The sequence below is a fragment of the Phasianus colchicus genome, chromosome 6, assembly GCF_987193195.1.
Source record: "Phasianus colchicus chromosome 6, bPhaCol1.hap1.1, whole genome shotgun sequence".
Lineage (NCBI taxonomy): Eukaryota > Metazoa > Chordata > Aves > Galliformes > Phasianidae > Phasianus > Phasianus colchicus.
The window spans coordinates 3,170,931-3,198,050 of record NC_143441.1 but is presented as its reverse complement, the minus strand read 5'-3'; the positions used below and the strand labels follow the sequence as shown (position 1 = coordinate 3,198,050).

The 27,120-nt window shown below is 41.6% G+C and overlaps 1 protein-coding gene across 6 annotated transcripts in view; it reads right to left on the bottom strand.

Annotated features, from left to right (window-relative positions):
- Positions 1-27,120, bottom strand: part of GLI3 (GLI family zinc finger 3) — a 205,279-nt gene that overhangs the window by 84,261 nt on the left and 93,898 nt on the right. For all 6 annotated transcript variants that reach the window (XM_090142200.1, XM_031599386.2, XM_031599387.2 and 3 more), the window contains one exon: positions 9,222-9,327. In XM_090142200.1, the coding sequence (XP_089998326.1) occupies positions 9,222-9,327 (106 nt within the window). The remainder of the gene's footprint in view (positions 1-9,221; positions 9,328-27,120) is intronic.

The window sequence follows — 27,120 nt, the reverse complement described above, 5'->3', positions numbered from 1 at the left end:
GATTGCCTCTGGTCATTCAGCTCCTGCCCTTCCTGCCAAATGTGTCTACAGCGTTGTTAAATTGGGCTATTTGTGTTGGTGGCCTCTATAAACTGGACTAGACTATCAATCTTTTCTTACACGGGCCAGAGAAAAAGCAGTGATAAATCTAGGCTGAATTTCAACAGATACAGGACAGAAAGATATTTATCGTTAAAGAGATAGCCTCTTGAGTCTGATCTGTTTAGAAAATCTCCCTCGTGAAATACTCCCTAAACTTCCATTGATAAACTTAACACCGATGGTCACAGCATCTAATAAATAATATTTCTGAGCAGACATTTCAGTTTGTTCTTCAGAAGGAACGTATTCCTGGCACATTTCTTCAGGATGTTTTTTTTTGCCTCTGTGTCTAACCTTTGTGGGGTCTCCAGAAACTTACCAACGCCCCTACAGAATTAACTACAAATGCAATTGTAAGCTACTGCAGGATCAGATCTACACATTCGATGCTGGAAGGGACTAAGCAATAAAAACAAGGCAAGTTCACAGAACCCAGCTTCCATTGAAAAGCACCTTCTAAAAGAAGGTCCCACGTACTTCTTTTGTCATGTAAACTATCCTGAGAGCAAAAATTAACCTGTATGGCATTCCAAATCACTTCCTCTGTTAACTGATAAAATCAGTTATAGATGTGGACCCAGTCCACCCTGAGGTACACATATAAAACATTTACTGCGCCCAATCCTTTGGGTGGATTAATTTTTTTCTGCATCACATAATAGAAAATAGTCAAGGGGCAGCTAGTCAGTCTCCTACACCTCAGAAGCACATCCAAGAGAAGCTCGATAGTCTGCTTTCTGCCACAAATTGCAAACCAATTTGGACATATAAATAATAAATCGAGTGAAGTGTGGTAAAACCAGAAACATGGTGGCATTTAACTTCTGTTTTGTCCTCCTTTTGGAAAAATTTTGAACTAAATTCAATCCATATTCTAACATTACAGGGCGTATTGCTGGAGGAGGAGAGAACCTAAGTCAGGGAAAGATTGCGTGTGAGTATGATGAAGATGCTCTGTGTTTCTACACTGCAGATGTACGCATTGCTCACATTTCTTCCAGTTAATGCCTGCTCCCACTTTAGGGACCTCTAATTCACAACACAGAAATCTCACCACTACACTTAAAAAAGAAAGCAGAAGGAAGAAAGAAAGAATGCTAAGACTGTAACTTTTCAGTTCTCTTTGAACCAAGATTTAACGTGAGTGGAAGAATTGTACTGAAAAAAAAGGAGTCTGTCACAGTCCAGTACCTCACAGGCCACTGCAACAAGTTTGACAGCAGCCTCTATAGAGTTGGCTTGCTTCTGGTTCACTGCACATGAATACCACAGTCAATATCTGCTCACTCGACTAATACTGCTGACTACAACACAAAGAACACAGGAATTTTGTCCAAGAAACCACAGGCTCAGAGCCTCTGAATGTGCACTATATTTAGAGCTTGCATACTTTGCAGCAGATAATAGAATGAGATAATAGAAATTTCAAGAAGCAAAACTCTAGCTCTGTGGCTACTCTGTGTATTTTTGGTTAAACGTTAAATTAATGACCAACCAATCTGTATGTTCTCCGTGTTTCTGTGCGTGAGTATTTTCCCTACTTGTTTTGTTCAAGTTTTCCCTCTAATTGTCCATCTTCCTCAGACTGCGTAGATCCTTCTATCAGTTTTTATGAAAAAAATCGAAATTAACTCAGGTTAAGTCACTTTCTACATTCAAGCAAATATATCCATCCTATTTTATATTGTACTTACATCTGCACACGGGGAGAATCCCAAAAGCTGCAAGGCACACCTACTTACTCCTCAGCCTGAAGTAAAATGTTACACATGCAGAGGTGTCCTCAGGCAAGACTTTTGCAGCCATTCACGTTGTTTCCATCAGCTCTTAACTTAGGCTGGCTTGAAAGTTTGCCTTAAGGGAACCACTTTTCACTGTTAGACAGGAATTTGTCTAAGTACTGCTACAAGCCCAGATGGAGTAAATCAGCTAAGTGGCAGTGCTGTCCAGTGATAATACCTCAATGCTGATAAAGCTGGAAGCTGTTGCTCTTTAGCAGCATAATCCACGCAGATCACTTCAAGAATCTCTTTTGTCGGATTTAGGTCTCACCAGATGAATTTGTGCCAGCCTGCCTCACAAGTGGACTTCACACAATGACCACCAAAGGCCTTCCTTTCTCCTTCCCCTTTGCATCACACCTATGAGATGCCCTGCAATTTGCTGCTACCAAGGGCTGTATCGTGAATGGTGACCAGTTAGCAGCCTGCTGGCAAAAGCATGCCTTGCTCATAAGGGCTGGGGACCACACCTTCTCTAGCACCTCTAGTTCCCTGTGGGGCAGGATGGAGTGATGTAAATCCCACTTATGCACATTGCTTCCTAGGGCTGCCATCACCACCAGACAGCCTCCGGAAGTTTGCACTGACAGCAAGAAAAAAAACACAGAGAAAGGTGAGACCTGAGTTTGCTTTTTTCTTATAATAAAAGAGGAATCGAAAACTGGGGGTAATTTCTACAAAGCAATTTTTAACGAAACAAATTCTCTTATTTCAATTGCTTTAAGTCCCCCAACCATGCCAAAAACAAGCTCACTGTGTAAGAACAAAGACCCTCTGTTAACATCATATTTATCTGCTGCTACCGTTTCTTCTTTAAAAATCTGCAGTTCGTAGGTATTACAATGAGCCACTCCAGAGAAAATGATAATGCCAAGAGTACTATCCACAGCAGAAACAGATGAATGATGTGAATCAAATTTAATCTGGTGCAGTTAGAGGCAATTCTGTTGACTCTCATGTATATGTGGTCCTACGTGGTCACTAAAAACAGAGATGGTTTTTAGCAGTGTATCCTTATTTGATCTAGAATTTATTTGCCAACATAAAAGATTTTTTATATAAGATACTCTTTTCTCAATACTGTCTCTTTCTCTTCTAGTAGGAAGAAAGCAAATGCACAAAAAACATAAAAGAGTCTGGGTGAGTTTGCAGAAATTTCAGATTTTTAAAGGAGAAACAGTAGCAGCAGCATAACAGAATTTATGCAGAACAGCTACATTCAGAAATACTTCCCTATTTCACAGCATGAGCATTTTTTGCTCCAGTTGTCGCTCGGTATCACAAAGGTAGCCGAAGCACCTATCCTTTTCTGCAGTTCAATATAAGCCACGAAGTACAGAATAATTTGTTCTAAACTTTTCCCAGTTTCAGGCCCCTTCTAAAAACACGATCTGTTTCTGAAGCCGCTCTGAAAGTGTGCTTGCAAAGGAGAATTTATGACCTGCAAGTCTTACGGTAAATATTACTAAAAAAGTAGCAACAGCTGAACAAAACACTGATTCACTGTTTTAAATGAGGCAATGCTATATCCTGTATGAGCAATCACAGCTCTGGCTTCGACTCGGGCCCCCTTCTCCCCAACTTGTCTGGCACTGAAAAAAAAAACCTCTCAACTGAAGGTTATGTGTGGGCATCCATCCTTGCTATTTCACTTCTGTGAATTCCCATCGGCACAACACTCTGTCACCAAGAGGCTGCCTATAGAGCCTACAAGATGCACACTGATGGCATGAAACTAACACCAAACAACCTTAACAAGACACTGAACCACACCGCTTACTTCTCAGATGCTCACTATAAAAATGCCCCTGGCTTATTTGCAGCTGCTCCTGTCGTTGCTGCACCTTCCCCATTTCCTGGGCAGGCTTCCTGGGCTGCTTCCCATTCAACACAAGATCTCTCCCTGCTTACAGAAAATATTTTCATAGGTGATTTTGGAAGGCTTGTAGCTATAGCTATCTTTTCAAGGTCCCAGCCTTTCTTCTTCTGCGGCTCCTGGCTAAACCGCAGAGCTTCTTCCAAGCCTTCAAGTAATCAAGGACAATCCAAGCAGTGAAGTTTTTCACACTGGGTGGGGCTTTCCTTCCCACTGCAAAATGATCCAGGAATGCTCAGATAATCTGGGGAGTTCCTTGCCAAACCTCCAGCTTACTGACATGGTGATGGAAAGCAGCAGGTAGAAGATCTAAAAGGTTAAAACACAAACATTTTTAAAAGAAGTCTGAGCTTAGGAATGAAAGTATGACGGAAAAATCAAGGAATCAGTGAGAGGGCTGGGAAAACCTTAACGTTCTATCAACTGTATGGCAAGCAGTTTCTCTCATAATTAGGGATATTTTGCAAGGCCAACCCTTTAATCTTTTCATATTTGCCTATCTCCCACTATACTGCATGGTCCAAACTCAGACGGTGATGAAAGCTGAGCACCTAGGCCTGCCTTTCCTTTCTTTTTCACCCTTATGTAACCGATGTCTGTATAAATTAGATACGAAATAACATAGCCAAGAATCAAACTCCCTTTTTATGAACTTGAAAGCTGACTGCAAACAGAACACATGCTTTGCTTTAGTACTGGTGCATTCATGCAGTTGAAAATATTTGTTTGAGGGATTAGTGTTAGGTAATTATCTGCGTGTGCATAATTTCAGAGCCTATGGCTGCCAAACTCAGATCCCCACAAGCCTCAATCAGCAACTAGAAAAAATGAGCCTGGAGCACTGTTGATTCAAGGAAGCTGCAAGACAGCAGCTTTGACTTGCAGCTTCCTTCTTGCAAGTGCAAACTTCTCAGGCATTAAGCATGTGGATAACATCAGCATGTCTTCACTTGGGTTTACCTCCTAGCTCTCCCTTACTCACAGTCCAGGGACAACAGAAGACAGGATTGAAAGACAAAGAAAGATGAAGACTATCTGGATGAACATTTTGGAACACAAGGTGTATCCTGTAACATGTTCAACCCTGAATCTTTGTATTAGCCTGCTAGGACATTCCATTAGACACACTGCACACAGACCAGCACCCTGGAGACACTCATTGCCACCTTGCACTTGTCCATGCTTCAGCTCTGCAGGACCATATTCCCTTCACAGCCACATGAACAATGCCTGCAACTATTAGCCCAGCTCACCTTCAAAGGCCTCCAACCCAGTTCTGTAGTAAAGCATATCGGGAGCAACACGTCAACGCAACTCACTGAAAATGTGAGAACGAATGACCACAGATAGTAATGTCTTCAATCACTGCAGTTAAGTCTGTGAGCTAAAAAACTGTCTTTGGAACCTTTTCTAATTAAGAAGACTCTCATTCTGTCTGGTCTGATCTCAAAAACTGTGGCACTGTGAAGTTATTTAGATTTGTGTTGTCATAAAAAATAGTCGATCAAGATTTTCCACCTCTGATCACTGCAAGGAACTCTCGTCCCAACGAAGTCAATGCCAACAAAGACATCAGATCACTGTAAAACTAGATAAAAGCAAATTCATGAATTATGGTTCCTGAGGAATACAAGAAAAAAAAAACCAACATGTTTAAAGCATTAACTCATGTTCAGTGAATGCTCTCAGCAGCAGCACTGGACGCTGCCTAGAAAAGCTCTCTACTGGATGGCCCAGCAATTGGCAAGGACTGAAAATGGTCTAACCATAGTCTCTGCTTTACTACCTGGAGCTAGAGAAAAGCAACACCAAAGAAAAACAAAACAAGCAGTACAATTATGAAAGACATACTTCATTCTAGTGTGTTTTAATCATATGATATTTAACAAGTAATTTAACTTGCTAGCTCAGTGAAAAGTAGTAAAACTAAATTATGGTTAATGGAAATATTTTGAAAACTAAGATTCATGCCTTGAATTTAAAAATACAAAAAAAAAAAAAAAAAAAAAGCAAAAAAAACCAAACAAAAAACCCCACAAAAAACCACACTGCAGCTCCAGTTATAGTGCTGCTATGTTCCTCAAGAACGATTGAAGTTTCATACGTCTTCCCCGAAGTATAAACTGAAGACATACTGTAGAAATTCCAGAATAACTAAGCAGTGCTAACAAACAGGTCTTGGTAACACAAAGTGACACTTTTCAGTACATATTCATAAGGGTTGGGGCTTATTATTGGGCTGTAATTGCAGTTGTTCTAACACCTAATAAGCCATGGTTGGAAAAACAAAGGCAGGTTAATTTGTGATTTCCTCTACTCATTCAGAGGCAAATTAAGTGTCAAACAGCTAATACAGAACATATTTCATTTTATGAGATTTTAATTTAATTCTGCACCATATCGTTGATGCCTTAATATAGGGTGGTTTATCTAAGAAGAAGAGCAATTTATAAACCTCTTTCAATTGAAATCTTTAATGATAGGATACGATAGCATAATTACAGCAATGACTGCTAGTCCTAGTATACATAAGCATCTGTCAGCAATTCCATCACAAACATAAACCTCTACTTCAGGGTTTTACAACTCAGTTATAAAATTTGGCCCCAGGGTGAAATTCGGGATACAACAGTTCTGCCCATCAGCAATTAAACGACATATCATACACATAAATACATATCATCATACATACAAACACATGTATATCTTTGGAGCTGGAAGTACATAAAAGCCTGTAACACCTTAAAAATTCCTCTTTTTTTTTTTTTTCCTCTTTTTTTTTCCACGTGGCCACTGTTCAAAATACTGTGCATGTTATAGGCATCAGGTGGACGAGGCCTCCTCAACATTTTTTCTGCACTTGTATTACTACTAACTAATTCCACTAAGGCTTGACAGGTTCTGGAACACATTTCTAGGAGCTTGGATAACTGCCAATTTTTTTGCTTTTTTATTTTTATTTTTTTCATATTTGAGGGTACTATGAAGCTGCAGGGAAAAACCACTCATACAGTGAAGTCATTGATAAAGCTGTTGGGTAAACACTTGGATCCTGACTGGTGTTCTAGCCATTTTCTCTCCAAATTCTCAACTAACTTCTCATATCCACTTCTTCTTTTTCTTTTTTTTTTTTTTTTAAATCAATGATATTAAGACAGCAGTCCAAATAATCATTCCAAAAGGCCCCAGATCTAACATTCCTGAGTGACACTTGAAGGTCTGTAGAACTTGCAAGAAAATTGCTGGTGTCTACCATACACAAAAATTAAAATTTATCCCTGAAACTTGCAAAAGCATGATGAACCTACTTACAAAGAAGCTCTTAGAGTCCAATAAAGTTACTTTAAACTGACTAATTGACTATTCACCTTTAATTGTGCTGAGCATAATGGCTCCAAGATCTATTACAGCTCATCATTTCAATGGTGATACAAACTAAATGACTGGAAGAATTATCAGGAGTTTACAGTAAAACAAATAGCCAATATCAAGGAGATATTCAGATTAGAGCTTGGGTTGGTATCAGAGTGTATAAAGCAACTGCCTACAGCTATATACATAAGGCAATGTGCCAGATCTCCCTGCCCCTTACAAGCCTCTGCAGGGCCTGGCAAAGTCTCAGCTTTGAGGAAGGACTGGTGGTGTCCAGGGTGGCACTGATTTCAGAGGGAAGGAGGCTGTTGGTGGGCATCTTTAACATCTTAAGGAATCCTGGCACTCTGTCAATATAGGATGCTATTTAGCCCCAAATTTTCATCATCGCCCAAAGGGGACACAGTGATGTACCCACCCAAAAGACCCTGTACACTCTGCATCACAGGGCTGCGGCTCTGGGCAGTGAGCACAGCCAGACAGAGCCCCATACAGCACAGGATATAGAAGCCTCAACAACAGTGCACAGATGGTACCCAGATTTTGCAATAAGTCCCTCTGATAATTCAAGTTAAAATACATCAGGGGATCTACTTTGGGTTTAGTTCATCAGCTCACCACACAACAACCCTGCTGCCCTTGTTTGGGCAAGCCAGGGAACTGATACACTCGTTTGCAGCACCCCAGGAACTGCCTGCTCTCAGTGAAGACAAATTTCCTAAAGCAAGACCATTTCCTGAGCTCCTAGCCACTTTCTTTCTGCTTTGGAAAGTGCCCAAAAACATCCAGTCAAAATGTTCATTTGCACTGCAACATCTAGGATGACCATAATGAGTCTCCATGAGCCTGCCATCTTTAGCTTACAATGGTTTTTAGCAGCAAACTTAAATGTGTATTTGAGTATATTTATTACGTGGTTGACTGTGGGGTAGATACTGATGCATCTGAGGAAATAAGGAATAAATCACAGGTTTCTGCTCTCTCCCCTTCTATAAATACCCACTTTTCCGCTAGTGCCCAAGAAGACTGCAACACAGATTTATTACTTACCTCCAGGCAAATCTGTTCTAAAATTACAATTCAGTAATAGAAGACTGATCCAAAAAAATTGTTAGTAAAATATTGTCTGTGCACTTGGGCATGTAGTTAGGATTGTTAATATCAATTAATTCTGCTCACAGAGGAGGACTTGTTTTAAAACAACTTCATTTTTCTTCTGCATATATGTAATTACACAGCTGTAACTAATAGCCATAGCAAAGCAATCTGCCATCTAAACAATTCGCATTATTCTTCAAAGTATTACTTGTGCTTTTCTTCTTTTATTTTCTCAGTATGAGAGGTGATTAGTAGATATGATTAAATGTATATACCAAGCCTTTTACAGAAGTACTAAGCCCTGCTTTTTGGCTTCATTTTTTTAATGGCATATAGCAAGTTTTTGGACACAGCTGTTTTATACTGCAATGCTTGTATTTGTATCCCCTTACAGAATAAGGTAAGATTTATTTTGAAAAGGATTTCACCAATACCGTGCTTTTCTAATGCACGTTATCACTGGTATTCATTTCTTTTATCTTTGTGTAAACCATGTGCTCTATCACATTTGCCATTTTGTTTGGGTGACAATCCCATCAATCAACTGATTGCCTGTGCACGCACACAACAGGGACTATGAAAATTTACCAAAAATTTAATTATCTTTCATAGCATTCACTGGGAAAAGAATCTTAGGCACAAGAGGGAATTTCAGTATCAAGAGTCCCAAGCCTAATTCAGACAGAATGCGTATTTTGTCTGGCACTTTTTAATTTAGCATTTATAGAATGACAGCACTCAGAATAAATGTCAGCAAAATATATAGGTAACACTTGCCAGCCACCTATTGGAAAAGCATTTCTCAGGCACAAGCCTGGTTTTGCTTCATGAACAGACAACCTCGACGCCTTCTAAAAGTAAATCTCACTCTTCAGCTAAACTGGCAAAGTGCTCCGGATGCACAGTTTTAAGCATGGCAAAGATTCACATACTTGCCCATCCTTCAAGGTAGCGCAGGTAGCTGAAGCAGGGTGGAAATACTGAATACTCACACATGCAGAGGAGGAATGGGAGATGGTTCGTAATGGTAGCGTCCCTCATGATGTCTTGCATCAATCGGTACAGGAGGGTGGAACGCTGGGAAGAGGTGAGGTGGATCTGAAAAAACAAGCAAGGTGCCCAAATCTGAGTATCTCCAGTGACTCTTCAGAAATACCATTAATACAAATGGAACAGATACCTGAAACGTGTGCCAACAGCACTGCAACTTATGGGTCAAATTCTCCTTTCCCACTGCAGTCACTCAGGTTTGTCTGAGCATTTGGCCCACAGCATTTGCATGAATATGTATTTACTAATTTTAATATTCTCTTTTTATAGCTTAAATGGAAAGGGACATCAAGAAATCTTTAATAAATAATTACATGCCCATATGTGAAGTGTCAGATCAAAAGGACCATCGAGCCTTTCCTAAGCATTCCTGATTTATTTATTTTTTATTAAAACAAGAAAAAATATCCCAGGAAGAAAAGGCTGGGCAGAGAATACCATAAAACAAAAAAAAATATATATCCTCAGAGATGTCTAAACAGTCCCACAACAGAAAGAAAAACCGAAGCAGCATGCTGAGAAATGACTGTCTGAAATAAATCAGACAACGGAGTTAAAAACAAAATGCAACGGGGAAAGGCTGTACCAGAGATGCTTAACCACACTGCGTCGGCACACAGGGACGCATCAGAAGGAATGTGCCTGTGGACAAGAGGATTCATCCCACACACCGCACTCAGAAGGAACGCCGCTCGCTTTGTCTCTGTGGCAGCAGACCCAGCCATTCCCTCTGCTGCACCTCCCCCAAGGACAAGGCTTGCAGCTGCCACGGCTCCCATTCTACCGCTCAGGAGAGCCCCAGCGAGCAGGCTGACAAAAGGGGGAACCCACTGGGCCAGCCCTGCTCACTCCACGTCCCACAAGGCCAAGCACAGGCCTGCTCCACATCTCTCTGCTATTCTGTCTGTGGCAGAATGACTCCCGGCTCTGCCAGGGACACCGTTAGCAGCCCGCAGCACTTGGGCACCATGCTGGAGTACCTCTGCGAGGCTGCACTGAGGGGCATCCCAAATGCAAGAAACTCACACAGCTCCACGCGGAGAAGTGCTGAGCATCTCCAGCAGCACAAAAACAGAGCCTGCCCAATTACCTGACCGCCGCTTTGGGTGAAGTCATGTGTTTACCCAACACTAAAAGCTGACAAGTACAGACATTAGGTCACGTCAGGGATTTTCTAAAACGTTTCTAGAGAGAAAAAATCTTTAATTACGCCCTCCCTGTAACTCTAAGTCCATTTCAGTTTTGCCTGCTGACACTTAAGGTATCTTTTCTTTGTATGTTCTGCCCTTCCTATTCAGCAAAATGTAATCCTCTTCTTAGATTATGTTATCTACGGAAACAGTTGCTTCATCTAAACTACTGTGATTTAAAAAAGAAAAAAGGATTTTTCCCCTTGCTATTTGTCAAAAGTTGGGTTGGTTTGTTGTTATATTTTGAAGTGGGAAGGAAAGAGTGGAGTAACAAAAATCATGGCTCTTAGGAGAATAAACAGACGAGCTGAAGGGGAAATCACATAAATCTGAAGGCATATTTCCAGCATTTCAGGGAAATTTGGAAACATTTGAAATGGCCTGTCCAGTTTCAGGCCTTGTTTTTTTGAAACATCAGCTAGCATGCAATCAGCTACAGCACATTTCTACCATGTTTTGACTCAGGACAATATAAATGAAGAATAATTGCAGCTTAATAATGGAACATGATCATGGCAGCTTCCATTCCAATTCTGCTAGACAAGCTGGACTTGAGTGGTAGTCAGTGGGATCATGGCTAATCAGTACCTCTGTGAGCACACAGTTGTCATTTGATCAGAGGATGCTGGCTTCCACCTCTCAAAACACAATTTTCACCAGCCAGCAACACGTAGAAGGGAGAAAAGAGCACAACAGATGAGAGATCACAGAGGTTTTGAGAACCTTTCCTTATTAAGGTAAGCATGAACCTCCTCACTTCCATACACTTCACTTCAATACAGCTGGAGAGCATCCTAACTCAAGCTTAGATGTGACAAGTTACTACACTGTAGCAATCTCTTGTTTCAGTCCCTAAGAAAAAAACACATGATGACTTCTCCAAAGTCAGGCTAAAACTACTGGAGCAGAATAAAGTGCCACTAAACCTGGCCACCTCCTATTTATCATATAATCTCCTGAGTGATGAGTCCACAAACCAGCTGCTAAGTGCTGTGGACTCTACTGCCAGCAAACTAACAGACTAAATGGGTGACAGGGAGAATAATGTGCACAACTAGCAGAAATGGGTTTATGGAGGGAATTCAAATTCTGCCATGTCTCAGGAAATCCTCAGTGCAGAAGTAAGCGGTGAACACTGTGTGTTTTGGTGGCCCTACACTGCTCCATTTGGAAAAGCACTCAATATTTACATGAGAAGATGCCTGCATCAGAGACCTCCAAACACACCCATCATTTAGGGCTTCACGTGGAGTGCACCTGAAATTCCATAAAAATGTAATTGGTTGATATGTACTTAAATGGAAATACAGATTAAGAAGTTTGCCAAGCCAGTAACACAAGCTGCAGCCAGCTTTCCAGTGCTTTTCCATACACTGAGTGCATCTTGGCACTGTTATTTACATGGTAGCTGAGAAAGGAGTGAGTCTGCTCATGGGCTGAGGCTGAATCTGCATTTCCCAACTCTTTGGTGTTCCTGGTGCTCCTCCTGTTCAGAGAACCAGAGGGTGACTTAGTGCAAACAAAACTCTTACCCTTAGCAAACAGGAACTCCTCTCACCAAAACAAATCAACAAAATGTAGCTTTCCTACGCAGCAATGGAATTATTTATTACCACTCACAATTTTTAAAACATTCTGGCTGAGATGCAAACTAGCAAAGCATCTGTCAAGTAGTTTTCTTGCAGACATCCAAAGGCAACCATGAACTCCTGGAGAAACACTTCCACCCTTATACTCTTGCAGAGACTCCCTGACGTAAGCATACAGTCAGGGAGTTATTATCTGTCAAGATGGACAGATGCTGCCTTTGTATCTGGAGTCCTCAGCTTCCACTCAGCAGCAGTATCCCATTCTGTGCTTAATTCTCACTATTTTCAAGAACACTTGAGGACATGCCAAAGTAATGGAAACACGCTTAAAACACATTCCTCTCTCACTGCTGAATTTGGTATCTATTGCCTGCTCCTGAACACTTTGCTGTCTACTGCTACAAGCTTCCTTTAGATGCTCTTCTGTCTCCTACATAGTGAACAGTCTCTTCATAATAAAACGGGAAATACAATTGCCTGAAATGCTCAAAACCAATCTGTCTTAACATGGAGAGACTTTCTGGAAAATATGTCAATTTATGCTGACTTTTTGTTGTGCAAAACATGCCTTTTTATTTCTTCTCAAAGGATCCTTCTTTGCTCCTTAGTGGAAGTGAATAGGATCATCTCTCTCAAATTACAATCACTCCCATACAGGAAAAAAAGAAGAGACCTCTACTTGTTCTCTGAAAGTCAGCAACCTATGGTTCTTCTGCACCATGGAGAGAAACAGGGAAAAGTTACAAGTACGTTCCTTGCTGCTGAAAAGTGAATCTGAAGTCTAATGAGATGCAGCAGTGGTTTGCTGCGAGCTTTGCTGGAAAGGCAGTAATTCATGCTGGCTCTAAGGTGCCATGCAACACCATGAGCCAATGCTGAAGAGGGCAGGCTGCCCCTGAGATCATTCACAGAACAGAGAGCATTTCTGTAGACTCTCATTTAAGAAATCACTAAATTTGGAAAGCTGGGCTTCAACGTCAAAGCAAGTAAAGCTGACTGTTCTCAGCTAACTGATTTTCTCAAGCACCTTGTGATTCTTGCCAAACCCTTGAGGAAGACGGCTGCAGAAATGACAGGCTGCATTTCTCAGCACGTCAAGAAAGCATTCTCCACTGTAGAAAATGCCTGCATCAGCTTGAATGCATTTGCTGCAGTCTCAAAGCATGCACCTGCATTGTGAGATCATGGCACAAGACAACATGGGATTCAGGCACAGGGCAGGAAGTCTCGTTGTTGTTTAGCACATCTGTCATCAGAACGATCAGCTCACTGTAATACATGTCAGAACAAAGTCGGGGGAAAACTCTATGTGAGATATAACCTCATCTGAGGTGAAATCTTCTCCCTAAAATTAATTCAGGTTTTGATGCTGAACTCAGCGGTACCAAGACTTCATTCCAGATGTAAAGGAACAGTATCAAGCAAAATACAGCCTCTCCACTAATGTCTTTTCAATACACAGAATTGTTTTGAAGAGTTTGCCAGCAAATTTCTACACTTCCTTTGGTTCATAAGCTGATCACCAGATGGGAATTTTCTTACATTCAGGTTTGCAGAATCCTTAGGGGTCTCACTGTTTTCTTCGCGCAAATTTATTTCAACTGATCTAAGCTTAATGATATTGCCAGGTTTTATGGCAAGAAGCCAGCGCTTTTTTTGCCAAGCAAAGCCATTATTTTGAATTTTTTTTTATCACAGCTTACATTAGAGCTCAATAAGAGCACATCCTGTTGTCACTGGGGGACTTTTTTAGTTCCCTTTCAAAAACCAGGGTGAGTTATGCTGTCTACTTATGCTTATACGGAGTCTTTCATCAGGAAGAAAAATGGCTGAGACACAGCCACACGATAACACGTACACTTAACCTGGAGCACCTTGAAGAACCTCCTTAAGGTGACTAGAGCTGTTGCTTTGGCACTGCTAGTTGCCATGTGAAGCTCTGCTCAACACATCTGACCCCTAGATGCCCTACAGGCAATTTTCTCAGGGCCTTCACTGGGTCTATGGCTGCATGCTTGCAGCCTGGCTGGCACAGTGTTGGCACGAACAGAACTGCCCACTTTCTGACTTTACACAGAACAAGTCTGTAAGAAGAAAGAGCCATGACCAAAAAAAAGAAAAAAAAAAAAAAAGACAAACGGTCAAAGCTCAGAAATGGACAGAAGGAGAAGGAGAGAAAAAAGTTTTAATTGCTAAGTACTCTCCACTTCAGTTACACTATATGTCGATTGTGCTAGCATGCAGCAGGTACAACACTTTGACAGAAAAGCACAGCTTCCAATCAGATCATGGCCCTTCTACATCTGTGTTTATTAATGATGATCAAACTCCCCTCCCTATTCCCCACTACTGTTTCCTGAACCCATATATTGTATTATAAACAAACCACAGGACTTCCAACCCAAACCTCATAAACCAGAACACAGCTACAGCTCTGTGTCTCTTGTTACAGCTGAAAAATTAATTTCTACCTTTGAAAAGCCAAAAATTAAGACTTCAGGGCATCTCAGATCTCTGGCATCCGTTTTATCCCCTCTTTGGTTGTAAACTTACACACCTTGTGGGAACACGTTTTATTGTTTTCAGTAGTTCCACAACAACCACCATGCCAGACACTTAAAGGAGGAGCAGCTTCCTGTGTGGTGGAAAAAAAGTAGCTGGAAATAATTTCATCAGCTGGCACCAAGAGGTCTTTAATATGCCAGATTTGCTGCAGGTATTGGCTAAAGAGCTCCTTGATGGATTTCAGTTTAATATTCATCCCCATCACCGCAGTTCTGCTGTCTGAACAGGACTGGCCTCTGGAATGCTAACTAAACTTCCTTAAGTCCATTCAGCTCACTTTAGTGGACCCTTTGGCCAAACTGAAAAAGGAAAAGAAAAAAAAAAAAGAAAAAAAAAAAAGGAGAAAGGAGAAAGGAGAAAGGAGAAAGAAAGGAGAAAGGAGAAAGGAGAAAGGAGAAAGGAGAAAGGAGAAAAGAGAAAGGAGAAAGGAGAAAGGAACAGACTTCCAGGATAATAAATATGTTACTTATGCAGTGGTGGAAGTGCATCAGACTATCCTATCAGTAGCTTCTTCCATCCAGCAAACAGCACTGCTTCAGTCTGTAAGCAACCTTAGGAAATCCTCATGAACATTAGCAACAGTTGCATGCAGCTGGCATCGGTATATTGGCCCACGAAAAGACAATGACAAGATATCCTGGCAACACCACTGCATTACTGGGAGGGAAAATCGTTTCATGTAGTGCAGCTGGCTGTGGGTACAGCACAGCTCATCTTTTTTATAACCTCTGGATCCCATGCAGCGTTTCTTAACAGACTTAATAACGTGGTCTCCACAAGAAAATGACAAATTGTCCTCTGCCAGGAAACTGACAAAAGAAATCCCTCCCTCCATTACCTCGAATGGACTCTCCAGTGAAAAAATAATTTATCTTCTGCCTTGAAACATGCCTTCTGTTTTGCTGTTGTTCTCCCTAACTTCTTGTGTGACTGCACATTAATGCATCCTCTGCTGCTAACCCGTATTTAACTCTCAGCAACCCCAGTCAAGTGGTTTAATCAGATGCCTAGAAACACTTCCCACCTTTGTTACATGTGTGTATAATGATCATATACCCTAAGGATAGCAAATAACTGAACAAAAAGCCACTATACACACATAAATATTTATATATGTATGTACATATACATACCAATATTTCTGTACCTATATACATATGCATACATATTTCTGTAAACATGGAAAATTTTTGTGGTTGAAAGTGAGTTACAAAGTGGGAACTGAGAAAAGCAAGAGATTATGAAAAAAATAAATCCTGATCTGCATGGCAGAGAGCTGAAGGAGAAATCTCACAACTCAGAACTAACCCCAGGCAGAGGCTGAACATACAGTTTGGAAATTATGTATGCCTAAGCACTGAACATGGGAAGCATGTGAGCACCCTGCTGCCAGCCACAAATATCAACATATGGATCACAAATATGTGCAAGATGCAAATGTAAACGTGGCTAAGGAGATGTAAAAAAAAGTAAGACGTAGGGAAAAAAAAAAAAAAGACCAACACAAACACATCCTTGTAAGCTACAGGAACAAATAAAGAAAAGTTGGGTAATTAAAAAAACCTTAGGGGACATTTTTAGAAGTTGACAGAACTTCCAAAGACTAAGTCAATCTGAAAAAGTGGCTTGTTTAAACAATACTTTGGGGATTTGTGTGTTCTGTGCAGCAGAATCATGTCTGAATGCTATTTCGAAGGCCAAATCTCCAATGGTTGGGTATCTGTGCAGCATTCTGCAAATCACTGTAGCTGAACAGCTTTCCAGCAGCTGAGGTTCTAGACCACGAGGTGAAAGACTTGGAAACAGTTTATACTTAGCAGCTTTGATGAGTAATTTATGGCATGATAAGAATTAGAAAGGGAAAAGTGTAATTAGAACAATTATGTCTATTTTTAGATATTAAAACAGTTCAGATTCTATGGGATGCACAATCAGATGAACTCTCAGTGAGACTTTCTTCCCTGCTGTTCAACTTGATTTTTTTGAAATTTCAACCAAATATTCGTAATTATTTAGCTCCTCCCTGTACCATCCTAAGCAATTACTCTCCTTCTGTGGTGTTTACACTCTTCAAGCTCTTGCAGATGAGTAGACAGTTATCAGATGTGCTCTCAAGCCACTCAATAATATGCATTTATTGCCTTCTTTAATCTCTATGTCCATATTCTAAATTAATCACTTCATTTTGCTCTCTGGGTTCCTTCCAGCTTGGGAGAGCTATACAGTTATCATGCCTGCACCCCAGGGCATCAGGTCTTCACTGTAGGCTGACACATCTAGGATGAAGCAGCCCTAGAAACTGGTAATCCAAGTAACCTATTTCTACAAGTATTCTCTCCAGCAGGAGTATGTATTTCTACACAGTTTCTCACATATCATTTTTCATTTTCTCACTATGAGACAGTACCTTCATGATGGGGTAGCAACTTGCTCCACAATTTCTAGGGCACCGCTGACGAAACTGGCATTGCTCAAGACGAGTAAAAGCAGTAGAAATAGACTCTTGCTTATTACCTCTTGACATTGCTTAACTCTTTTGAGTTGTTTTCTTCTTCTTTGCTCTCTTATGTCCCCCCTCAGCTTCTCAGAGTTTTTTCCTATGTATTTCATCTATTTTTTTTATTTCAGAACTTTACAGAAGATGGAAAGTAAGGCAAATTCCCTTCATTTGCCTTATTGACATCTACCCTAAGCACTCATTCAGCTCATTTTTGAGAATGTCAGATTGTCAATATTCAAGCCAGTCTGTGTTAAGTTTTTCAAGTCAAGTTCCACAAGGCACTTCTTTTTTAATAGGGCCTTTGCCAAATTACGTCCTTTGTCTGTGCTTCAGTCTGATCAATGCCAGCATGGAGACATCCTTTCTGAAACACTCTGACATAGTTCGGTGAAAAGTTCTAAATAAGAGATAAAGAAGAAATAAAACTACCGTGTTCTGTCTACTCATTATTTAATTCCTTGAAAAGAATAGTTAAATTCCCTAAAACTGCTAATTCCTCACACACCTTTTTAGGGTTTTGCTTATGATCATTTCAGGTTTTGTTCCTCATTATAGACAACTTCCAATCATTCCCTATTAAACAAACTCAGGGTGAGCGTTATTACCAAACAGCTTTAGACATAATCATGCTTTTTTGCTGTTTTTTAGGACTATTGTGAAGATCCCCCCATTTTCCTCATCCCCGCCATAGGGCATTTCAGTTTATGGCAAGTTCCTCACACAGTCATACCAATAGTTTAATTCCCTCCTCTCTTTGTTCTCTATTGACCTGATGGCAAGATCTGGCCTGTGCTTCTGCTTTGGGAAATGAGTGGTGCTTAACCCAAGCTTTTAAGTGCAAAGGTATCACCCACTTGTAGCAGCACTGCTGGGGAACTAAACAAAGGGCTTGGAAGTACAGCTAACAGGTGAAAGGAGGTGATCCTGTCCTTTTACTCTGTGCTGGTGAAGCCTCACGTGGAGCACTGCATTCAGATGCTGAATCCTCGAGTACAGGAGAGACACGGACCTGCTGGAGAGTGTCCAGAGGAGAGCCACAAAAGTGATCCAAAGGATGAAACACCTCCCCTGTGAGGACAGGCTGACAGAGTTGGAACTGTTCAGTCTGGAGAAGGCTCCAGGGAGACCTGACAGCTGCCTTTCAGTATCTAACAGGGGGGATACGGGAAAACAGGGGACAGACTCTTTGAAAACACAAAGTTATCTCAGTGAAGAGAGTTTGCTGCATTAGTGCCCCAGTTTGTAACTGAGCTTTTAGGCGCTAACAGATCTCTTCTCCAATCTCCAGTCCAGGCTAACAGGAGACAAACTTACATTACCTGCCTATGGTCATCAGTGTTCTTCATCTCAGCTTCTGAGGGACAAGAGAGGAGAAAATATAGACAGGGTGGATCACAATGCCACAATTATGAAAGAACTGGGGCAGAACTGTTCTACACTCACATGTGTCAAGGGTCACTAAAGATGCAGCCACCGCTATTCATTTCCATCTCTACAGACTAAGGAGAAGCCAAGGATGCTCCTAGGAGACAACAAGGGAAAGACAGCCAAATGGGGATCAGGCAGACAGCCCACCAATCCCTGCCACACTATCACCTGCCTCAGAAGACTACAGGTGCTACAGATTTAAATGGCCTCAAGGGAAAGAGGGAAAAGTCACACAAGAAAAATGCAGTAAGGGTCCAAGTATGTAGAAACTACTGACAGACCAGGAGATTCCGGATTCCGGGAATGACTGGGAGCTAGAAGGATACTTGAAGTGAAAGAGGAGAAGAAGGACCTGCCCTATTCTTACATAAATTTTTGGCCACTGCATGGAAATGATGCGAGGCTAGGTGGACCACTATGGTGATCTGGTGCGGTCCCTCCTGCTCTGTGCACTCCTACCATGTTCCAGGGGCCCCAAAGCCATGATAGCCATAAAACCCCATCTTCTCATATTCAGTTAGGGCATTACCAATACTCCATAGACTTTTCATTTGCTTTCTAGGGGCCTCCACAGCTCTGAGAAGCATGAGCAAGATCTTCCAAGCCTGTAACAATGAATTCTTCAGTTCCATCTTGGTCCAACACACTGCACAAAAGAGGGGTTTTGGTCTACCTAACATGAAGTACATGGTGGTAACAAAAATAACTAAGATGTGTATACCCTGCCCACAGAGCAGCAATCCTCCCTTTCATCTTTCTGTGCAAACTTCAGACACAGGCTGGCTACAGGAACATTGGGAAAATGTACAGGTGACTCTATTTACCTCACAAGAGGAGACAGTTCTACTCAACCAAGCATCCATTTCCCACCAGGCAAGTGTCTGATGCTCTACTAAATGGAGTGGCAGTATGAGAGGTATAGTAACATTCCATATGGAAAAGCTGTTTGACACAAAGGTTGGAGGTCAAAAGTTTAAATGTTTGTGACAGAGACTACAGCAGCCTTTTTCTGGTTAATAACATCAAAGGGTTTGCCAGCTCTTAATGCTAGTATTGTTGCTTCTTTGGATCCTATGGAAATTCTAGCACGTTTATTGTTCTCTGGGAATATAAGGACTGTTTGTTTTAATCTCTGTGCTGAATCAAAAGTTGTGACTAACCTTATTCCTGAGAAGAATGCACGGGCAAACAATGCCAGAAGATGCAGCACTGTAGTCTTAACCAACTTGGAGCTTTCTTCTTCCCCAAAAAACATGAATGATGTTATGGATGGAAACATACGGTCCCTACTGGACAGCACTAGAAGTCTCTGCTCCTGAACTCCCCACATGACTGATTTTAATTGTTTTGTGCTACGGTAGGAGGCAAAACGCATTTGCTGTGATGAAGATCTCAGTTTTGCCAGTCATTGTTGAGAAGCATTCTGCATTAGCTGACAAACAATCCTTTTAGGTAAAACTGTGGCAGAGTCAGAAATAGCAGTGAGATTCTCCAAGACGAACCCGAGAGCTGTAACCACAAGAAGCACCGCTTCTCCCAGCCATTCCCTGCTCTCTGAACTCATGCTTGTGGTTAGGCAGCAACTTACTACAAGATCTCTGCAGTGCATGTTCCAAGCATTGTATCAGCCATTGATACCTCATGCCTTGCCAGAAGCAGGATCCAAGTTCATTTGTTACTATCTTCCTCCAATTCCTGTTCCCCTCTCCACAATGAGGATTAGCAGTTTAAGTTATGTTTCTGACCTCCATCTGGCTAGGCAGAAACAGATGTCTGCGTACTTGGGTACGATCTTATTTCAAAGTGGGGACTCTGGGTTACTAATGACGTTATAAAGGCAATAGCATATGTTGGCTCTCAACAGTCCATTGTCTAATTGGGATGGTTTTAATCAAATATAAACGTACCCAAGTTCTTCACAGCTAATGAATAAATCCCCGTTTTAAATAATGACAATAATTTCAAATTCTCCATCGAGGCAACGTTGCGAGGCATGCCTGCAATAGTAGCAGCTGTCGGAAAAGGCCTGTGAGAGGCTGCAGCAACATCCGCTTGGCCCAGCTCGCTATTTAAACAGCCCCTAACTGCCCTTCCCACAGGCAAGCTGCAGCCAAATTGTTTTCCTTCACTTCACAAACCAGATATGCACGGCTTATTTGAACAGCCCAACAGTTTACTTTAGTCTCTGTTTAAATACCTTCTACCACATATTTCAAACAAACAGTTCACTTCATTAGAAAGGCAAACAGTTTAGCCACAGAATACTAGCACTTGAGGGGAACCACACCAGGCAGAGAAATCCTCTGCCTCTGTGTCAACACTGCCTGGCCAGTAGCCCCAGCAGCATCCATGTGGAACTCCACTTCAAAGCCTTTGCACAAATACTTCACACGTCTGTTTGTAAGTAACTGATAACCCTGGAAAGATTATCCGCAGGGCTGAAAGCCCCCACGACTGTCACTGCCACTGCATGGGCAAGGAGAGAAAAAACAAAATGTCCACTGCCATCCCTCGTTGAGTTATGAAACAATAAACTCAATGGTAATCCAAAAATATAAGCTAAACCTGTTAAACTGGAAAAACAATGCTGCTTTGGTACCACTCTTTGGCATATTTGGCTCTACACGGGATAGCAGATCTTACCCTTAGCAATGGGAAGGTTACTGCACTGCCAACAGTACTTAACACAGTTGTTAAACTGGCCAGAGCAGAGGCTCATAGGAGAGAGCAGCATCATCAACAAAGCTTTTCACTAGACAAAGTAGTAAGCAGTTACTTTCTGCATATGAAGTTCTGAATGCCTCAAGAGCTCACTGCAACATACTGTCAGCTCCAAGAGGCAAGTACAAAAGGAGGAGGCAGAAAAAAGCCAAGTGAGCAGCAGGCAGTGCCAGGAGAAGGCAGTGCTGCCCTTCTCCACACAGCCATGAGACTCCTTGGCACACACAGGCCTCGTGCTCAGCACTGAGCAGGGCATACCACGAGGAGGACAAGGCATTTCAGAGAGAGTTTGCTGCTGCTCCTTCCTGTTTTCCACTGCAAACTGAGCAGTTTTAACTAAAATACGGGCATCAGCGTGTCTGAGTGAAACACAAGTACATGTGGTTTTAGTTAGTACTGCTTGGAGGAGCTGGGCTCAATGATGATCCCTGTGGGTCCCTTCCAACTTGGGATGTTCTACGGTTCTATGACTATGTAAGTACCAGAGCTCTCCTCACTGTCATCACCACCATCCTTTTTGGAGCAATCGTGGCAAGCTGAGGGACAGCGTCCCCTTGGCATCAGTGATAAAGCTCAGAACTTCATCACGGCCTCAAAGAATGAATTATCAACTACCCATACACTCTCGAATCCACTCTCAGGAAAAAAGAAACAACCAAAAATCTAAAAACCCTTCAGGAAGTTTGTCAGAAGGGACGAACAGTACAAAACTGGAAGTTCAGGGTTCATAAACCATGAGAATGCTGAAGTTATTCAAACTATCACATAAAGAGCAGAGGGACAGATAAGATTACTGTTAAGGGGAATCAAGTATTATGAAGTATGAACATGACGGTTACGATGCTCAAACCATAAATTTATCCTTGTAGTGACTCAAAACATAATTTTCAATTTTTCTCATGTTCAGAGTGAAATTCAGATTCCACTCAGTCAAAGTTTTCTCATTAATTTCAATGGAGTCAACACAGTGACTAAATCATCTTTGTGACTTTATCGTGAATCTCGCTTTTCTTTTCAGTTTTGGTTTTTGTTTTGTTTATAAAAGTTCCAGTCTTCTTTAGTCATGTCACAAAAAGAAATTTGTTTTAAAAAAAACAAAAAAAACAAAAAAACACACACACAAAAAACCAGCACACATGCTTACAGCTGCTGTGGCTGCAGAGAAAAGCTGGAAAATGAGAAAATCCCAGGTTTCAAAACCTGTGAAATCCAAGAGAAACACACATGAGCACACATGTTGGTACGGGATCTTCAAACAAGTATGCTTGTGTTTTGCACGCTCACATACACAAAGCAATGATTTTGAACACCTAGGCACTTGTGGATGACAAGACAGTACATTTTTTTTCCAGTATCTGCTGGCATCAAAATCTACAGGTTTTAACTGTGGTCCCCCTTAATTTTTTTTTTTTCACAAGTCAATACCAGAATTTGGTAACAATTACCAATTTTTTTTTATTTTGTTATGTTTCCTGTATAAAGGGCATTATTTGTCCTCTCTATTCAGTTTTCTTCTACAGTGTGCTTTAAGGCTATAATCTGTATTCATGAAGATTGTTTATTAAAAGATACAAGGTAGAAAGATCCTTTCTGAATGCTTTAGTGGAATGGCTGAATTTAGGTTTAAAGTGGAAATAAAAAACCCCAAGTTGCAGCATGAACTAAAGAAAATAACAGTCTTATCCAAACCTTTGAGTGGCTACGATAAAACAAGCAATAAATTTACTATTATTATTACAACTGATAACACGAGCTGAGCTAATAGAACAAAAATATCTTCCAAACCAGTTCTTGAAGAGCTGATTATATTAACCATTAGGTGCCAGGAGTTGGGGATTTCCAGCACACCAAGTTCACTGATAGTTACTCACACTAAAAATAGGAGTCTAAGCCCTGCTGTCCTTGTGGGTTATATTCAAACAACATGATTTTTTCAAACCACACTGATGCATTCAGAAGGGTAAAAAAGAAAAAAATCCATTTCTTCTTTCAAGATGTTTATGGCCTGAGGCTTTTCTAATACAAAAAGGAGAAAAACAATTTATTTTTTATTATGTCATTCCCCAATCTTCAACTTGAAACAAACCACTTCTGTATAACTTTTTTACAACATCCTAGCCAGCCCTCTGTTGCAGTTCTTCCCCAGCACTTCCAGCAACCAGATGAAAATTGTCTATTCATTGTCTTTAAAGCAGGTAGAAAAAACAGTAAGCTGCACAAGATGGAACAGACAACAACACCGTCAACTCCTTTTTTTTTCTCCACTTATTTCATATATAACTGGTAGCCAAATAAGAATAGTTTGCATGTACAAGTCCATTTTCTTCCTTCTGTTTGATGAGCTGAAATGATGAGGAGATGCATTGTCCTGACCGGGTATTTAACTGGCATATCCTGAACTTTGTTTCTCAAAGTTATCACAGCTTCCGCAAGAGGTTACGCCTGACTAAACAGCACACAGTTTTGTTGAGCTGGTGGCTTAAAGTGCCAGAATTAATCTACATTTCACCCCAGAATTCACCCAACAGGCTACTGCTTTCCCTCCAAATTCAGAATGGACAAGTTCCTCCAAGAGCCAATCCTGAGGTAAGGAATTCTCCCATTCTCTAAATCACAAATATGGCAAAGAATCCTCGTAACACAGGAAAATCTCATCATTCCAAACTTTTCTGCAAGTATTATCTGGCTGTTTTCTTCATTTGAGTAGTCCGTAATTAGCTTCATTTTATCCTTTTTGGAGCAGTCATGGCAAGCTGAGGGACAGTATCCCCTTGGCATCAGTGGTAAAGCTCAGAACTTCATCACAGCCTCAAAGAATAAATTATCAACTACCCATACAAAATAGGAATTGATGGTGTTGTTGTCTGTTCCATCTTTGATGAGCTGAAATGGTGAAGAGATGCACATACTGCAGCAACAAACACTTCAATTGATCTACACAGGACAACATAAGTAAACCTCTTATGAATGTACTCTTTAGGAGTGAAATATATACAAAGCATTTAGTGAAGAAATTCAGGTCTCTGTTTTCATTCCACACTGCTTTGACTTGTAGTTTTCAATACAAGTCTTGGGGTGATATCTCTAAAGAAAAATGACCTCTTACTTGATGCCCAAGCCCAGGGAAGCTCTCAATAGACTTGAGTTCAGCAGTCCTCTTGATAGCAGAATGTGAATGAGCAGCATCAACAGCAGCCTGTGTTCTTGGATTCCTCTTGGTGACATATTCTCATTAGTCAAAACAAGATGGTAACATTTTACTGATGCTTACAATTGCAGCAGAAATGCTAAGTCATGGCTTGAAACAGTGATGGAGCAGCTGGTGGGAAGGCAGGGCCAACCCAGGGGAGACCAGGTGTATGCAGTGTACCTGAGTGACCTGAAGGGCTGGAGTCAGGTCTACTCCTTCCCAGACCTCATTTAAGGACTGGCAGTAGAGACAAGGGTATTTTGCTGGAGATCCCTGCTTACATGAGGTCTTCCAAGAAAACCCTTGTTAGTATGCCTATAGATTCGTTAATGTATCACCGTTAGAATTTGGGGATGAAGCAATGATCCAGACAACCTCCAACAATTAACCTAAAACTGCAACACAGTGAACAACTCTATGATGAGGTACATTAAAAGCTAAGACCAAAGGAAGATGTTTCAAAAGGAACAGCAACTACAATCTCCTCCACAAACAAGGTTGATTTGTTCTGACAGAAACTGAGAAACCACTTCTCATTACACCCAAGCTATAAGCTTCAATTCAGAGACAAGTAACATGTATGTAAGTCAGTGTGAAAGTAATGCCTCCCATTTATTTCCATGGAAACTAAAACAGATACAAAGAGCACAATAACACCATTTGATAGAGCAAACTCTCACAAATAATAAACACTATCTTTCAACATAGTTACAACCATCAGCTATGCATTTTTGTAAGCTATGGACAAAAGCCTGTATGCCATGCTCCTAAAACTCTGCACCAGCAGAGATTACCTACTGTCACTAAAATGTACCACCTACTGCTTCGCTGTGTTTGCATCGATTGCACAGCAACAAAATGTAACAGAAATTGGTGGGAAGATTCAGCCTCTACTGCCATACCAGCAATACGTGCCTGTGATGTCATGGGCAAAACGTAATGAAATAGGAGGCATTATTTTCGGAGCAGCTCTTGTAAATCCCCAGGACAAGAGGCAGACGCCTTTTCTTCCCATTCATCTGAAAGATTTGGGGAAGGTCAAAGTGGGGCATCAACCCCAGGAATGAATGGAGTTGAGAATCTGAACACTAGGTGAGCCCTCCAGGGCGGCTCAGGGAGGGCTGCGAGATCATGTTGGGCACATGCACGGACTCTTTGGCCAGGTGGGAAAGCAGTTCTCAAGATGAAAAGCTCCCTTTGGCTGCATTTGCTTCTAGCATTCATTCCGACTTGTATCTGATTCCAAACTTGGTGTACAACTTGTTTTTTGGAAAAATAAAAATAAAAAGAATTCAACAAATTCAACAGAGTCTCCTTTTCAGACACAGGCTCAGAAAGAAAACAACACTCCTGAGCTCCTTCCTTTCTCCCTTCCCAAGAAGAGAATAATGGGCGAGTTGAGTGGTCTGGTAGTAATCCCAACTGTGTTCGTTCTTAACTGAAGCACTGGGCTCATGGGCAGATGATGTTTCTCCCGTGCACCCTGAGCACAGCTGATCTGCACCCTGAGCACAGGGAAGCTCCTTGCTCCCTGGTGCTGAGCTGTAGAGTGAGGAGGGGTGTGAAGACTACACTGGAACAAGAGCTACGTTAATGGGGCATACAGGATTTGCACTGCAGACCAGCTGTAGGTACACTAAGATTGTAATATCTGACTCAGAACCAGTTTGCTCATCACACTTACACAGACCCACCAAGGCATAAAGCAGTCTCTAAATGTGATTCACGTTTTGGGAGCCTGACGGAGGCCTGTGAGGAGAAGGAATTTGACAAGGTTGTTCTGCGTTGGTTCAGTGCAATTCTGTGCGTGCAGTTCTTCATGGAAAGCCCTTCTGTAAGAACCAGGTGCACCCATTACTTGCATGGAGAAGCCTAACAAGGTTTTATCTGCATGTGGGAGGTAAAACCAGCGCACGCAGACCTCACTAGATGTGAAGCCCTCCTGAGAATCAGGAGCTAAGTCATCCTTATGCAAGCCATATGACAAAGACCTGGTGTGCTCCCCTCAGCCCAGAAATGGCAAAGACAAAAGATACAACAGTGCAGCCCTGCTAACGTAAACTTTGGCATCACAGCTAAAGCCCTGGCTTGTTTACCCAGGCAGCAAGCCTGCAGCTGGAGCAGCCTGCACAGCACCCTCAACTCTTGGCATCAGCACCAGAGCTGGTGGGGCACCGCTGGGCACAAACACCAGCACCCACCACAACTACAGCAGCTGGGATGGACTCAAGGGCTCAGTGCTGACCCCAGCACCTAAGAGCAGGTGGGAACGAGACCATTCATGGCAGGATGCAAAACTAATGCTTCAATGACAGTTCCTCAGCACTTCCAGCACAGTCGCAAACAGAGCCAGCACCTAGAGCAGGGTGCTGCTGTGCTGGGCATTCTTTGACATATACGGACACATCTACCCTCGTACAGTGGCTCCAAGCTTCCCATCCCTCAGCAGACTGAAGACTAAAGCAGGCCAGGGAGTTTCCAGCCAATCAAATAAAATACGGAGGTGTCTGCTGGGAAGAGCTTTTCCAGCCAATGTTCTCTATTTAATACCCCAGTGCCTCTTCATGCGGTGTTAACTCCAACATGGAAAAAAAAAAAAAAAAACAGAGTTTGGACTTAATCCAAAATCCACATTGCCCAAGCAGTTGAGAATCACTA